At 35.3% G+C, this 17,805-nt stretch overlaps 1 protein-coding gene across 1 annotated transcript in view; it reads left to right on the top strand.

Annotated features, from left to right (window-relative positions):
- Positions 1-17,805, top strand: part of LOC108358268 (importin subunit beta-like) — a 169,307-nt gene that overhangs the window by 63,167 nt on the left and 88,335 nt on the right. The window contains exon 2 of the mRNA XM_017609490.1: positions 10,916-11,010. Coding sequence (XP_017464979.1) covers positions 10,953-11,010 — 58 coding nt within the window. The 5' untranslated portion in view covers positions 10,916-10,952. The remainder of the gene's footprint in view (positions 1-10,915; positions 11,011-17,805) is intronic.

The raw sequence follows: 17,805 nt of genomic DNA, 5'->3' as shown, positions 1-17,805 counted from the left end.
TCTGAGAACAAAATCATAGAGCTGTTTAAAGTTTTAATATATTTTAAATATATTTGGATCACAAAATTTCTTAAATATATTGTATGTCAAAATATTCGAAAGACTGCACTTAAACTCTCTTAAACGTTTTCTGCTCCTGGCCAGTTTTCTAAGCTCTCATCCTCTGACGAATCGTTCAACCAGAAGCCCGTTATACAAATTTTTACCACGTTTTTATAAACTCGCCTTCTTTTTTATTTCATTTTAATTTGCACAAATTTACATATGTACATTAGACTGCATCACCAAAAACNAATGAGCGCATTGGAAACTAAGGCCTAGTATTCCAACCGTCACGAAAGCGCGACTGTGTGGATCGGAAACTCGGCCTTTTCGACTACCCATGAGATATCAAGATATGGAGAAACCCAAAAAGTATAGGGCGGATTGGAAACTCGGCCTTTCCAGCCGCCCAAATAACATGGCATGCTTTTATATTGATATAAAATAATTTCAGTGAAGAAATAATGTTATTTAAAAATTTCCGTAGAGCATATCATGTTTAATATTTAATATTTAAGANCGAAAAGGGTGAAAAAGGGTGAGAAAATGCCTTTCCAATGACACCTCTTAAGTCTAAATCGGAAGAGTTTGGGTTCAGTTATTCAACTTTTTCTTATACCAATCTTTGAAAAAAGTTAAAAAACAGCATCAAAAATCTCACCACTACGTTTCCGTTCAAAATTTTTTTTTAAATGTTTTAAAATATTTTTATGCAAATTTTTGAAGCCTAAACTTTTTTGTCATTTGAAGGGATTTTGTCAAAAAAAAAACCTTANGAATTTTCTGTCGAGCAGAATTTTGCTTTCGTTGGTGTAGCGAAGAGTTAGAAAATTGGGAAAAAGGTATGATTTTGCTTTTGTTTTCTTACTTTTTGGCTGCTAGACACTAATTTTAAACAATTTTTATTAATTTCATGCAGTTCTAACGTCGTGAATACTAAACACAAGCGCGAAAGGCTGGTTTTACTTATGAAAGAAAATACCAACACTGTTGGCACGATCTCTGAGAACAAAATCATAGAGCTGTTTAAAGTTTTAATATATTTTAAATATATTTGGATCACAAAATTTCTTAAATATATTGTATGTCAAAATATTCGAAAGACTGCACTTAAACTCTCTTAAACGTTTTCTGCTCCTGGCCAGTTTTCTAAGCTCTCATCCTCTGACGAATCGTTCAACCAGAAGCCCGTTATACAAATTTTTACCACGTTTTTATAAACTCGCCTTCTTTTTTATTTCATTTTAATTTGCACAAATTTACATATGTACATTAGACTGCATCACCAAAAACAGTTGCGGTTTTTCCGCCGGGATTACAAAATTTGTTATATTTTAAGACGTCCACCAAAATATTTGGGAAAAATATTAAGATTTAAGCGAGCTGGACCGATTTAAAATACCTCCAAAAATGGAGTTTTTTATGAATAAAAATAGTTTCTTAAAGAACTTTTTGAAAAAAGTCCCCTTAGATGACAAATTAGATTAAGCTTAAAAAACCTGCAGAAAAATATTTAAAAATATTTTCAACGCAATCGTAAGAATGAGATTTTTAATGCTGTTTTTTCTACTGTTTTTACAGATTGATTTACGAAAAACTTGAATAACTGGGCCAAAACTATTCTGACTTAGACTCATGGGATCTCAGTAGAAAGATATTTTCGCACCGTTTTTATTTCTGTCCAAAGACAAGTAATTTTTAGCAAAAAAAAAACATATATGAAGTTATGCGGTAACATACATTAAAAAAAAATATTCCGACGAAATGATAACCTCCTCCTTTTTTGGAAGTCGGTTAAAAAGTCATTCGTACCCCAATTTTTGTTTTTTCAAATACCAACACATCTTAATTCAACTTTGAATGACGTTCGTTCATCCTACCTTTCTCTTTCATCCTTTGAATGAGTTTATTAGCAACGAAAAGGGTGAAAAAGGGTGAGAAAATGCCTTTCCAATGACACCTCTTAAGTCTAAATCGGAAGAGTTTGGGTTCAGTTATTCAACTTTTTCTTATACCAATCTTTGAAAAAAGTTAAAAAACAGCATCAAAAATCTCACCACTACGTTTCCGTTCAAAATTTTTTTTTAAATGTTTTAAAATATTTTTATGCAAATTTTTGAAGCCTAAACTTTTTTGTCATTTGAAGGGATTTTGTCAAAAAAAAAACCTTAAAGAAACTATTTTTATTCATAAAAAACTCAATTTTTGGAGGTATTTTCAAATCGGTCCAGGTCACTTAAATCTTAATATTTTTCCGAAGTATTTTGTTGGACGTCTTAAAATATAATAGATTTTATAATTCCATTGGAAAAAAGTACCGATTTTTTTGTATGGGGAGTGATGCAGTCTAATGTACATATGTATAAGCACACTATTTAGTTTGCTCGATTTCTAAACAAAGCTTCTCAGTGGTGAAAATGTAGTATTGTGAACAACCTAAACGAGCGAAATTCACAATATCGCAATAAAATGAAAATTCGTTCAATCAGCACTTTCGACCATAGTCGAAGATCGAACGCAATGCATAATAGGGGCCTAAATTTTAAATCTAAATCTAATTCTAAGAATGTTAAATCTTTTTTGTAATATAAGTCTAACAGACTAAAAAATAAAAAAAAAATAAGTAAATAAATCTGGCCATATTAAATGACGGATCACCTACACTGCTCAAAACAAGAAATACATTGACATCAGTAGACGTAACGATGGCGAGTGCTGATCTGGCAGCAACTTTAACGTGGAATTGAATTCCGGAGGCCATTGCAAGCGATGATTTTCCAATCGTCTTTCACAACACGGTTCCAAGACAGGCAAAATTCGCGGGAAAATATAAAGAAAGCAAAACAAACTGGGATCTTTTCAAACAAAAAGCTGAAACACGCATCAGCAGATCGAAAAATCAACTAACGTAAACAAGGAGGCAGCCCAAATAAAGAAGATAATACGCAAATCTGCAAACGAGTCCATGCCAACAACCAAACAGCCAAAACAAAAAAAAACCCGCCAGTCTGGTTCAACGCTGAAATAAGCAGCTTAATACACAATAAAAACAAGGCCTGGAAGAAGTTTAAAGAAGTGAGAAATTTTACACGAATCCTAAATTACAAAAAGGCGAGCGCTCAGGTTAGAAGAGCTTGCGAGTATGCACAACAAGAATCGTGGAGAACTTTTCTTAACTACCTAAGTCCAGGTTTAGACATAAAATCGTTATGGTGTAAGGTGAAAAGAAGTTCTCCCAACTTTCCTCCAATCTTTGAGAATGGAAAAGCAATATCCGATCCGATATCAATAGCAAACAATTTCGGAGTTCTTTGGAGTGAGATAGGATCAAGCAAGCGTCTAAGCACGGAACAAGTTCAAGGGAAAGAGCGGTTTAAACTGGAACACTAACACTAACACCTGTAAAACTTTGGACGAAGTAACACTTCTAGAACTGAACATGACTTTGAAAAGCGTCAAAGGAACAACTCCTGGACACGACAAAATCACGTACAATGTAAACAACTTATCATCCTCTCTAAAACATAGGCTGTTTAAATTCTACAGTCTTATACTCAAAACTGGAGTATACCCTCATTACTGGAGGCATGGGGTCCTTGTACCAATACCTAAAGCAGGTAAAAACCAGAACTCCAATGAAGGGTATCGCCCTATATCACTATTACCAGTGTTGTCAAAAATGTTAGACAAGATCATCACTAAGAGACTATATTCAACACGCTTATACATTAGGGCACGGTGTGCACACTATTTGCCACATGCTAGAATCACACTTCAAAACAAATATAAAACATCAAAAACACAGTGTAATTATCTCCGAGGATTTAGAGAAGCCCTCCGATAGTCATAGCAAGACAAGTTATCTGTGAACTTAATGAATGGGGTGGAGTGGGCAAATACTTTTGGCGCGGCGTACCGCATCATCACCGACAGAGGGCCAGCATTCACGTCCAACGCGTTTGCTGAATTTGTTGAGAAAAATAACATAACTCACCTTTTAACGACGACTGGAGTGCCAAGCACGGTTGCCATTTCCAATATATTTTTCGGACCAAAAAATTGACCAAATGGTAAAAAATTGACCAATTTTTATTGCATCGGGAAATTGAGTGGAGTTTATTTCTCTTTATCAAGAAAATATGCCAATTTAGTTCTTATAACGATTTTTTTTTGTTATATTGCATCCAAAGGGCATTATAATTGTATATTATTAACATTATATTATTTAAAGTTTTAAATTATAATTTGTGTTTTAATTTCGTTTAATGCTAAATCAAAAAAATTGCGCTCAGCTGCTGAGTAACTGATACGTAGACTAAAAACATTATGAACGAAATCACACAATTCTCCAAAGGCCGCTTCACCCAATCCATTTTTAATCAAGCTTACTTGATCCCAAAAACATTCTATATTGGTACAGTTTTTGAAGTTACCTTATCTCAGCCTCAATTTGCGAAATTTAAATTGAACTATGTCTGCATCATTTACCAATGCAGGAAATTGGTCGAGTAGCGGCAAAATTGATACATCAGTATGAAAAGGAACTTTATGTGGTGTAATAATTTGAAGATGTTTAATATCTTTTCGATTGAAATCGAATATTATTTTCATGTGCTAAATGCTATGATTAAAGTTTTGCTACCTTTCCATATTTTTGCCAACCACTTTAATATTGGTCACCGAGTAATTGAAATTACCAAGAAACCGCGATATTTTGAAGCGTGCTTTGACAGATGATTAGCCATGCCATATTTGAAATCAGTGGCAAGGCGAATTCAAACTTTTAGCAGGTGTTGCCAATCCACGATGTAGAGAGACAGTAGTAGTATTCTATCATTCTTGTTGCCAATCGGCCCTATGCTGAATATCGTCATCGCCATCGTCGACGATCGTCAACGCATCAGTAACATGGCTGACGATGGCCGTATCGTCACTTTTAATAGAAAAAATTTAAAGCGCGAAACTATTGCATGAAGTGAAAGGGTGATAATAACCTAACCAAAGGCTTGTGAAATGGACCATTTTAAAAAGAATTGGACCAATGGACCACACGAAAAGAAATGGACCAAACTTTGTCCATTTGGACCAAAACGGCAACCGTGGTACCTAGAGGAAATGGGCAGATAGAGCGCGTGAATCGGACGGTTTTATCCGTGATCGCAAAGCTACCCTGCAGCAAAATTTAGAGACAGTCTGGCAAAGCGCTAGTTCCGCCTTACAAGTTTCAGAACTGTCTTTGAACTACTGCAAAAGGGATGCAGAGCTGGACGGTTGAAACTCATATGTTGATAGTTGCGCAGTCATCTATGTTACTTATCCTGGTCATGTGAAAGCTGACAAAAGATGCTATCTATATTTTTCCATTTTTTTAGTCCCTAAAACTAAAAGCAAACTGTTTTCGTTTATTTAATATGTAATTCTCTACATAGTTTATGGAGCAACTGCTAAAATATTTCCACAAAAGTCGTTATTGGTAACATAAATGTCATTTTTATACATATATATGTACATACTGAAATATTCAGAAGGTTAAGTGGTTATTAAAACACGTCCGTCCGCTATCAAATATCGAATGTTTTTTTATTCCACCAACTATTTACAAGATGGTGTCCTGGGCGGTCAAGCCTTGAGGGCTAGACCCATTTCTCTGTCACTAATGGTATAGACACAAATCACCTTATGCCTAGTTATCAATAACTTAACTTAATGCTTAGGGCAGGTATACTATATACTCTTACAATTCGGCCGTCATGATTCTACGCTGTGTGTATACTTCCTTCGGTTTGGAATGTTGTCTCTGACTGTGAACATCTTTGCCATGTATGTTGATAGTGTGTTAGCTGAGGCCGCCATATTACCTCCACCGTAATCAACCATCAGCTCTTTTATCGTTTCACAGGGCACTTCGGGCTTTGTATGGTCTGCCACTACTGCTACGACTGCGTTTTGAATTTTTAGTTGTAGCCTTAATCTCAGGAACTCCATCTCTTTTTCCAAAAGATGCATCTTCATATTTGCTTCTTCATAGGACAAACATATGGAAGTTGGGTAGCATTCTGCGTCTTTACTACACCCGCTTCCATCAAATATTTGTGTTTGCACGCATATGTTGTTGCCTGCTCGGGGCTCATCACCATTGGGGTTCGCACTGTTGTTGGCACCGTTGCTGTTGTGTTCGCCACTTTTGATTGTGCTGCTGCCGTTGTTTGCGTCGCTGCTGTTTGTGTCGCTGTCGTTGTTTAAGCCTCTGCTTTTGTCTTCGTCGATGTCGTTGTTTGCGCCATAGCTGTTGTCTGCGCTGCCATAAATTCTTGCCCTACTGCTGTTAGCCACCAACTTTTTCATCGTCTGGAACGGGACTTCTGGCTTCGAAATGTATATTGTAACCGTTACTCCAGCCTTTTCCTTTTCGAGTTCCAACTCTAATTTTATGAGCAGGATCAGTTTCTCCAAAAGTTTAACTTTATCGCTCTCACTTGAAAAAATTGTCGCTCCAGCTGTATGCATTCCTCGAACGCAAACTATTTCATGTTTTGTTACCAGGGGACGAAATCTACTTTGCACGCAAAGAGCATCGTAGTTTTCTTGGGGTAACTCATACGGCTGCACACCATCGCCGTTACCACCATAAGCAAAGTTGTCGTTATCAGCATTGTAGTTTCCCGTCTCACGGTCGTTGCTCGCATCTTTTCCTTTGCTCGCACCATCGTCGCTATTGGGCGTTGGTATAATCACTTTAAAGTTTCGAACGGGGCTTCATTGCTCGCCTTTTCCACACTTACTGCCATTGAAACCTCTTTTCCGAACAGGGCATTTTGTAAGTTTAGGAGTTGAATCTCTTTACGCAATAACTCTACTTTTAATTGCGTCGATTTGAAACTACCATTATTGCAGCCGGACGCCGCGTCGTTACTCGAACCGCTACTCGCTGCATCGATGCTTCCGTTACATCTGGGAAAACGGACGCCCAAAGTACCGCTACGTGCACATGTTATAATATTTTGCACGTATTTTGCACAATAACTTAATGCTTAGGGCAGGTATACTATATACTCTTACAATAAGTATAAAATTGAATGCAAAATATAACCATAAAATTTAGTTAAGCTACTCTTAACACAATATATTGAGAGTTAAAATTTGTTTGTTATTATTTTATAAAGAAAATGATTATGCTTGAAACTAAATAATATAAACCGTGTTTTAAAACTATACAAAACAAAGTTAAATTTAATGATTTTTCATCAAAATTTTTGATCTTTTAATCAGATTTACAAAAAATAACCTAAAGTGAAAAACATTCTCATTTTGAAATGGGGGTGCTATTGATATGACCGATACTGTACATACGTAAATATATCACTGAGCACCCGAAATGTGTAGTTATGCAGTGATTTTTTTTAATTTCCAATGTTTTTCATTTTAAATTTTTTCGTTAAGTTTTTATTTAAGTACTATGTTTCATATTCCATAAATCATTTAAACTCAAATTCCTAACTATGCTGCAAACTTGATAGAACTCTAAAAACTGTCTTCAAATTTGAAACTTTTTAATCGGAGATTTTTTTTATAAATATTTCGAGTATTCTGTTTTGTAGCCCATCAAATTAGTGTAGTAACGTGTAATCTTACATCTTAAACGAAAATATTTAAATAGGAGAATACCTTCAAGAGCGTGCGTAAAAAGATAAATTATACTGAAATTTAATGGGCTATAGAACTGCATACTTATAACTCCGATTTAAAATATTGAAGTTTTTATAACAGTTTCTAGAATTCTACTAAATTTCCAACACAGTTAGAAACGTGAATTTATATGTTTATGTTTTAAACATCCTTAAATAAAAAAAATTTACAAAAACTATTTCGCATGGAAACCATTGTGAATATTCAAAATTCTAAGTATTCTTATTAGACGCCGCAGAGTCTATGTATTACATTTCAATACATTTAATACAATTTAACGTGACAAGTAAGCATTCAATATATCACCGTTTTCTCATTTTTCACACGACTTAGTTTAGATTTTTAATTATAAGTAACACGGAAATGCCCGTTATACGTAACAAATATAAATTATTTTTAAGAATAACGGTTTTAGAAAATGAAGGAATAACTGACACTTTATATTCCTAATTTTAAAGCACAATTCGCCTCAAAAAGTAAATTAGTGCAAAACAAATAGTTATTTAAACATAAAATGAAGTATTTTTTATTTACAAAATTGTATGCGTGCTTATTTAAAGAAAAGGCTCTATACTAACTTCTTAGAACCAGCTCAAAACTAACCACATTTGTTCTAGCCCGGAGATGACCCGTTTTGAACTATCTAGAAACTGTTGTTATATGAACTGTGTCAGAACTATCTAAGCCAGAGTCAGCTCAGAATAAGTTCAAAAGTTCTGCAGGGGGCGACAATTTGCACTTCGTAGGACATCGCCAAAAGACAGTTGAAGGCATTGATTTGGGATAGATGAAGAACCAGTACCGTCCCTTTTCAGGCTAGCTCAGCGCAAGTTCTGAACCAGTTTGATTTGCTGCAGGGTATCTACAACAAATACTTACAGCTGGTACAAGTATGTCCCTAGCGTGCAAAAAGCCATAAATTCTTGTACTCACAGCTCAACGAAGCACAGTGGTTCGGATAGCAAATCTAGCTGGACGAAACTATTTAAACAAATACTCTTTGATGGATTTTTACACAACTTCTTATCTAGGAGATTTTTGGGTCGCTGATGACGAATCTGAAGTCACTTATCAAAAATTCAAATTGGCGGATGCAATATGGCGGACGAAAATTAAAATAAATCAGAAATTTCTATGAAACTGGGTATCTGAGGGTTTTCTGGGTCGCTGATTACGAATCTAAAGTCATTTACCGAAAATTCAAAATGGCGGATTCAATATGGCAGGCGAAAAATTTAGAGAATCAATAGATTTCTATGAAACTGGGTATCTGAGGGTTTTCTGGGTCGCTGATTCCGAATCTAAAGTCACTCATCAAAAATTCAAAATGGCGGATCCAACATGGCAAACGAAATATTTAAAAAAGTTCTAACTCTTCACATATGAAAATGTTTTGTTCACAGACTATAACTAAAACGATTACACATTTTTAATTTTCATTCATTTTAAAATAATTTAATAGAACTGCTAATTCTCTAATAAAAATAGTCCGTATCATAACTATGCGACACCCACATATTGACAAGTTTTGACTATTTATTTTACTATTATTTAATCTTAATTACCTTTTTCATAAAAATGTAGTTTGTTCGTTATCAAAGAAATTGTGTAAATCCAGGTTTCGAAATTTGTGCAATATTTGAAAAAAAAACTTAACAAACTTTCTAAAAAATTTCGATAGATTTCTTAGAAAGATATTGAGTATGCATATCTTTCTAAGAAACCTAATTAAAAACATCGAAATTTTTGCGAAAGTTTGAAACTTGGGTTGATATGGGTTTCGTTAAAGACTAAAACTTAAGAACGTAGCAAGAAACACAAATAAATTTCAGAAACAATTTTTATAACAGCGCTTAAAGATTTGCATGCCTGTTGTATAATTTTTTAATATCAGAAAGCAGAAAATTCGCGAGTTACTGTTTTTTTAACTCTTACATAACCAAAGTTTTGACAACTCTCAAGTAGTGTTCTTTCTCGACATACCGTCACTAAAATGTAAATATCTAAGCCAATTGGCTAGACTTGGTTATCGAACTTACCCTCTGCATTTGCGAAGTTGTAATGAATAATATGCAAGTGGACGTTATAACGGCCTTCGGCGGCATTTACTTTTCCTACTCTTTAATTTTTTTTTTTATTAATCAAAACGACGATTTTTCAGTATAAATTTGCTTATACCAATGTGGACATAAATTGCGTTATGACCTCTGAATCTATAGCGGAATAAGTGTAATTTATGGTTTATAAAGTCGATTTGCAATTATGCAAATATTTGTGAGTGCAATCTTTTAAGTAAAACTTCAGTTTCTAAAATAAAGTTCTCAAATAGACGGCGTTGTCTTACCTTTTTTTCGTTTCCATATGTTTAATGCTTTAAAAAATGCAATTTCTATTTGAATGTATTGTCAGGAATGTATTCCAAGTACCATTAAGTATTTTAAAAACAAACAAATTTTGACTTTTGTCCAGCTAGATCTGCTATCCCAACCACTTTGCGAAGTACTCACCGTTTCGCATCATGTTGAGATGCGAAACACAATCGACGATACTATTCGAGAACTTTTAGAAGAAGAAGCGACTAATGGCTTCGACTGTGCGGGACGATGCTTGCAACCGAATTGTTAAAGCACAGCAGACATTAAACAAACTTCGACAAAAAGCGCAAAGCGGACCAAATTTACGCAGTTGGAGATCTCGTTGCAATCAAGCGCTCGCAGTTCGTCGCAGGCAAAAATCTGAGCAGCGAGTACCTCGGCCCATACAGGGTGACACGCTACGGTCGTTACGATGTGCGTAAAGCGGCTGATGTAGCGGGGCCAACAGCAACATCAACAAGGTCATGAGCTGTTGCCATCTGAGGCAGATGACAATGATCAGAATGGCCGATTGTAAGAAAGGATAGCGGTCACAGCAGCGGCCGGTTGCTTAGGCCACCACAGTCCTGTGTCAGAGGTTTGCAGTCAGTTCGCGATCGTCATTCGGCAGTGTCACAGCAGTATTTTCGCTATCAGCAGCCGCAACTAACAGCAGTGTTTTCTTTCTTTCTTGAATATACCTTCGTAATCAGTAATTTGGTCCTTATAAATTTCTTTCGCTTTTACAATAAACAATTATTACATGGGTATCTTGGCATCCCTAAATTTTGCATATTATTCGCTATTGTAATGTTTGATCTCTCCTCTTTTAGGTTCATTGGAAATATATACTACAATAAGATTTAAAAAATGAATGCGCAAGTGGCTCTGCATTTGATTAGAGTATTGGAAAAAACGGTTTCGCCAGGTGAGTGATTAATAGTATAGTTGAAATAAAAGAATAGCACTCAAATTCATAAAAAATAAAGAATTAAATTGCTTTATAAATCGAAAATTTTTATGAAAACGTCACTTTATAAAGCTCTTTAAACCTATTATTTTATGAATAAGGCCATAATAAGTATTTGGTGCTCAGTTAGCCGAGCAAAAGTTAATTTACTGTGTTTAATTTTTTTTATGTTGTTTGCCATACTAGACATCCTTTGATACAATTAGATTAAAAAACTGAATTAGGGAAAACAATTTCTTTACTGGATTTATTGAGCTTGAGGCCGTTTTTACTAAAAAAAACTATTCTGGAAAAGCAACAATTATTTTGAAAAAATGGTAGAAGTGATAGCTATTTCGGAAATCACCACATTTCCTCATCAGAGTTCTTTCAGTGGGATTCGATTCAACGATCCCAGCTGACTCAGCCAGTTGTCTACGCACCGTGCTAAGTTCGCCTTGTAAATTCTTTTTGCTTTTTTCGACTTTTTCATTTGTGAATCCATCTACAATCAAGCGCAGCTATTTCAGTGCTATTTAAGCTTGATCATGTGGTTGTTGGTTTTGTTAGTTTTTCTTAAGAATTATATTTTTAGAATGTTTTAACCTTAAGGTGTGCTCGTCCTTAAGTTATTTGTTTTTGTTATTTTTTTTTGGCCTTATAACAATTATATTCAACAATTTATATTGAGCTCGAGGCCGTTTTTTAAATGAAAATTTATTGTGGAAAAGCAACAATAATTTGAAAAAATGGTAGAAGTGATAGCTATTTCGGAAATCACCATATTTCCTCATCAGACTTCTTTCAGTGGGATTCGATCCATGCTAAGTTCACCTTGTAAATTCTTGTTGTTTTTTTCACTTTTTCATTTGTGAAGTCAACTACAATCAAGCGCAGCTATTCCAGTGCTATTTAAACTTGATCATGTGGTTGTTGGTTTTGTTAGTTTTTCTTAATATATATATTTTTAGAATGTTTAATTTTTAGGTGTGCTCGTCCTTAAGTCATTTGTTTTTGTTATTTTATAGCCGCAGGCTCAATAAAAGTTGTTGAATATATATGTTATAAGGCTACAAAATAACAATGGCAATGGGCATTTGGTGCGAATCGTATCCCAATAGTGTGAATGCAGAAATATTTTGCAGCTTTAGGTAAAAATGAATTTTTCCGCTGAAAAATAATTATTGCGTTTTATTTCTATCACTTAAGAATAATGATTATTCAAAAAACTAGAAAGCCAAACTGGCGTGTTTTTCAAAGTATTATTATCAGCGTTTGTATGGCCTTTAAAGATTTATGAATCATCGAAAATGTAATAAAAATCAAATCGAAAAAAATAATCATACAAATATCATTATTTTTGGTCGAAAAAAACTAAATTAAAAAATTACTGATGGCTGAGTGGATGGAGGTGCGTGCTATCCCTCCGAAGACCTGGGTTCGACCCCGGTCCGAGCAACATGTAAAATAGAAAACGATTTGATTCCTTTTTTTGGGCCAAGGGTCAAAGTTAATTTGTTTATTTGAATTTGAAGCTTTTCTTTTTTCTCCTAAGCTTAAGCGATTTTGGCCGAGTCCAAAACAGCACGCTAGTCATTTCTGTTCTGTGCTAACTGACGCCAATTGGAGATGCCAAGTGATGCCAAGTCCTTCTCCACATGGTCTTTCCAACGCAGAGGAGGCCTTCCTCTGTTACCAGCATCGCGGACCGCGTTGAATATTTTCAAAGCAGGAGCGTTTCTGTCCATTCGAACGACATTGCCAAGCTAGCGGAGCCGCTGAATTTTAATTCGCTGCACTATGTCTATATCGTTGTAAAGTTCATACAGCTCATAGTNGCTTCCGCGCCATACACCAGCACAGGCATGATGAGTGACTTATAGAGTGTGATCTTTGTACGACGAGAGAGGACTTTACTTCTCAATTGGCTACTCAGTCCAAAGTAGCATTTGTTGGCAAGAGTGATTCTCCGTTGGATTTTAAGGCTGACATTATTATTGGTGTTAATACTGGTTCCCAAATAAATGAAGTCGTCTACTTTTGCAAACTTGTAACTGTCAACAGTGACGTGGGTGCCTAGACGCGTATGCTCTGACTGTTCGTGTGATGACAGGAGATACTTCGTTTTGTCCTCGTTCACCACCAAACCCATTCGCTTTGCTTCTGTATCCAATCCCGAGAAGGCAGAACAGACGTAGCCCTTGTTTTTACCGATGATATCGATATCGTCGGCATACGCTAGCAATTGTACGCTCTTGTAAAGTATTGTGCATGAGCGGTTCAGTTCTGCGGCTCTTATTATCTTCCCCAACATTTCCAGCGATAACTTAAATTTGTGACACACAATGGCTAGAGGCGTCGCCTGAATGCGTTCTTTCATTTATTTATGTATGTGCCAGTTTTACCGTTATCTATTTTTTATCTACTCGTTTATTCTATGGGGTATTCATGCTTTATTCAAATTTAAAAAATTAAATTACTATACCGTTTTAAAAATCTTAAAATTCACTGCGGGAAATTTTTTTATTCTCTTTTTATCTTCGTCTTCTCGTTTTTGCCTTTATATGTTTTGAAAAAAGGTTTTGAACGAACCGTTATATCACATTCCTAGGCAAGTTTTGAAAGAATATTTTCGATACTAAATTTTATTAAAACAAAATGTTGAAATCAGCTTCATATAGAAACAGTGTCATCGTTAATTAAGAAAGAAATGTTCTTAAATATCATAATTTTACGAAACTCACATATTGACTAGATTTGACTATTTATTATATTATATTTTAATTTGAATTATTTGTTTATAAAAATATAGTTTATTCCTTAACAAACACTAAATGAAAATAAGTTTAATCTTTGAACAACATTAAAAAAAAAAATCGACAAACTTTCGTAAAAATTTAGAACTTTCTATTTCAATTTTATCTCTTAATATTTTGCAGTTTGTTTAGCTCATTCAATTTTAGTCTAATAAAGTGCAAATTTAAAGTAGCTGTGATTTACAGTTGATGTATGGCATATTCTTGCCGATGTCGGTAATTTTCTTCTATATTATCTAAGTATGTTCGACGATTCTTGTAATGAAGAAAATGAGCAACGCCTTCATCAAAAAAAAAAAAATATATATATTAAAAATCAACGATAAGTCGCAGCTATGTATTTTAAACTTGCGCTTTATTTGAATTGATCGGGCACAAAACTGCATACTCAAAATATGTATTGCTAAGAAATCTAATTAAAAAGCTTTACGAAAGTTTGTGGATTTTGTTAATGTTGCGCAAAGATTAAACCTTGGATTTGTACGTGTTTTGTTAAAGTGTAAACTGGATTTTTATAAACAAATAATTAAAATTATATAATTTTAAGATAAATGGCCAATCTAGTTAACATGTATAAAGTTTTCATAAGCACTTGAAATGTCAAGTTTTAGTACTGAATTCAAAGAAGATGTCTCTTTTATCCATTCATAATAACTTAAAAAAAATGTGTTTGTTAAGAAGTGTATTTTAAAATATCTGCCTTGACATTTATGTTAAAAGTGTAAAATATGTAAATGTACCTACATAAACTTTCCCGTGAATACCATCAAATCATTGGTCTTGAAGGGAATCTATGTATGCATGCATGCATATGAGCAAATTAAGAAGTCGATACAATTTACAGTCGAAAAGGACAGTTTTTGTATAGATTTCGTACTGAAGGAACGATTTTATTTCCCAACACTGTGGGGAGCTAAGCAAAATTGCCTAGTGTATTTCGCAAATATTCAAATACATAATCCACCAACCGATAATTTTATATATTCATTAAAAGATAATTTGTCATCAGTCTGAAATAAAAAAATTATACATCGGAAGGGTAAAATAGTATTGTGTTATTAATTCAAAAATAAAAAGTTTCATTTCACTGACGAAGGGGGAATCTATCCCCCCAAATTCCTATAATTTAAGTACATTCTGGACCACTCTGGTAAAATTTTCGGGCGTTGTTCCTGTCGGGTAGCATTTTAAGCTCTTCGCACTCACGTATTTCGGCCTCTCTCTTCTTATTGCGGCAAATACGTCTCGCTTCCTTCTTCAGTTCCCTATAAGGGNTCCCTATAACGGTCCCACATGGCTCGCGTTGCGCCCGATCGCAGCGTGGCCCTGTAGGCGGCATCTTTTTTCTCTGCGGCTTCTTGACATTCCTCATCGTACCAGTTGTTCTTTCGGGCTCGCTGAAATCCAACTACTTCTTCGGCGGCGGTACTCAATGATCGGGAAATGTGGTTCTACTGCTCGCTTATGTCGGATTGTTGGCGAGTGCTCTCAGAGAGCAGCTGTGTGAGTCGAGTGGCGAATAAATTGGCCGCCTGTTGTGATTGCAGCTTTTCGACGTTAAACTTTCCTTGCATTGTTGGGCGCACATTTTTTGCTGCACAGAGGCGGGTGCGTATCTTGGCTACAACAAGACAGTGGTCCGAGTCGATGTTTGGCCCTCGGAGTGTTCGCACGTCTAAAACGCTGGAAGCATGCCTTCCGTCCATCACAACGTGTTCAATTTGGTTTCTCGTTTTTTGATCTGGAGACAACCCTGTAGCTTGGTGATTGCTCTTATGCTGGAACCTAGTACTACATATTACCATGTTTCGGGCCCCGGCGAAGTCGATCAGCCTCAGTCTGTTATCGAACGTTTCGTGGAGGCGTGGCGCCGACAGTGACGCCAAAGATTCCTTCCTTGCCCACCTGGGCATTAAAATCGCCGAGCACGATCTTAACATCGTGTCGCGGCCAGCGCTCATATGTATGCTGTAGAATCTCGCTTTGATGCGGATTGTGGCTAGACGTTCGTCCACCGGGGTGAACGCCAGTACTTGGCAAGGCTTCACACTTACTTTTCCTTGCCCCGTCCTTCGTATTTCTTGGATGGCGGTGATGTCAGCCTTTGTCTTCCCGAGGACATCAACCAGCCGGGTAGAGGCACCTTTCCCATTAACGGTCCGGATATTCCAGGTGCATACCCTTTGCCGTGGTCGTCATAAAAAAAGGGGGTCTCATCCGAGGCTGTTTGTTCTTTTTCATTGGGTGGGGTTTTAACGTGGAGGGACCCAAACCCAGGACACGCGAAGTTTTACGCCTTCTCACTTTAGCTCGCTCCCAAACGGGTGTTTGGTTGCTACCCAAGGGATACGTGGGTATAAATATCCGGACGTTGTGAGCTGCAATTTGAACCGTACGCACAACAATCGCTTCTGGCCGCTACCAGGTGAATGGCAGTCAAAAGTTTTCCACTTCTCCGCATGGAACCATCGATTTATATCTTATAAAAAAACTAAGAATAACTGTTATTTTTTATCGAAAAAATAAAGATCTTAATATAACGATTGAAGATGATCGAAAAAATAAAAATTATTTAATAACGATTAAAAATGATCGAAAAAGTAAAAATCATAAATAACGATAAAAAATGATCTAAAAAATAAAAATCACAAAACGATGAATTTATGATTTATATTATAACAATTATATTCAACAATTTTATTGAGCGGTGCAAAACAAGCTACTCTTCGACTAGCTGAGAATTAGACAGCAAAAGGGAAAAATGATTCGAAAACTATGATTTCTATAGATTTACGAGCTATCCGATGGTACTATGCGTTTTCCAAAATTTTCTCATTTTCATCGTGAAAATTCTGAAAGAAATTTTATTTGTAATTTTTCTCAATTATGGTAATTTTTCATAATCTTTTTAGTTATCTCAATCGAAAGATCAAGTCTTTTTACATATAAATCATTAATAAAAAAAGGGACTTTTTTATTTTTCGTTGTAAAGCCTTTTAGAGCGCGATAATCTGCTAACCGTGCGGGACATAATAATATTGTTGTAAATTTGCAACTACTTGATGTTTAAATCTGAAACTTTCGCAAAAACATCCTTAAAGCATAAACAGACGGCAGCGTTGATCCGGATCAACTCGGGAATTAACCGCTGCCGTCTGTTTAAGCTTTTAGATAGTCATCTACAATACTGTTTTAAGACAAAAAAAAATTTCAAATTTTATAACAACTTTTGCATTTGAAAAAAAACAGCCTCTCAATTCTCATAAAAAAGTTTAAAAATCTGTAGTTTTGTTTGTACTCAGTACTTATAAGTACTATTAATTTTAAATTCTTTGGAATAGTTTGTGGTTTGTTGTGTGAAAATTTCAAATCGCTCGATACACAAGCGACTGAGATATAGCGAATTTAAATGACAATTTTGTTAAAATTTGCTATCACAGATTGATGTTTTAATTCGTGCAAGCAAGCGGAGCCGAAATGACGCGACGAAACGTCGCACCTTGTTTAGCGCGTTCTAAAACGCTTTATAACCCGAAAAAAAAAGTAATTTTTTATTAATGATTTCAATGTAAAAAGACCTTATCTTCCGATTGAGATAACTAAAAACAATATGAAAAATTGCCATAATTGAGAAAAATTACAAATAAATTTTCGTTCAGAATTTTCACCATGAAAATGGGAAAATTTTGGAAAACGCATAGTACCATCGGATAGCCCGTACAAAAATCTATAGAAATCATAGTTGTCGAATTATTTTTCCCATTTTCTGTCTAATTCCCAGGTAGTCGAAAATAGCTTGTTTTGCACCGCTCGGTGACAGGTAATAAGGTCAATGGAAATAAGGTCAATTGACTTTATTTCCCACCCTGGTGCGAAATAAAGTCAATTGACATTATTACCTTTTCAAAAGCGAAATAAAGTCAACAAAAATTTGGAAATAAAGTCATTGACGCTATTT

This window comes from Rhagoletis zephyria, unplaced genomic scaffold (genome assembly GCF_001687245.7).
Source record: "Rhagoletis zephyria isolate East Lansing unplaced genomic scaffold, Rhagoletis_zephyria_1.1 Rzeph_scaffold_00230, whole genome shotgun sequence".
NCBI lineage: Eukaryota > Metazoa > Arthropoda > Insecta > Diptera > Tephritidae > Rhagoletis > Rhagoletis zephyria.
This window is presented reverse-complemented; position numbering and strand designations above follow the sequence as displayed.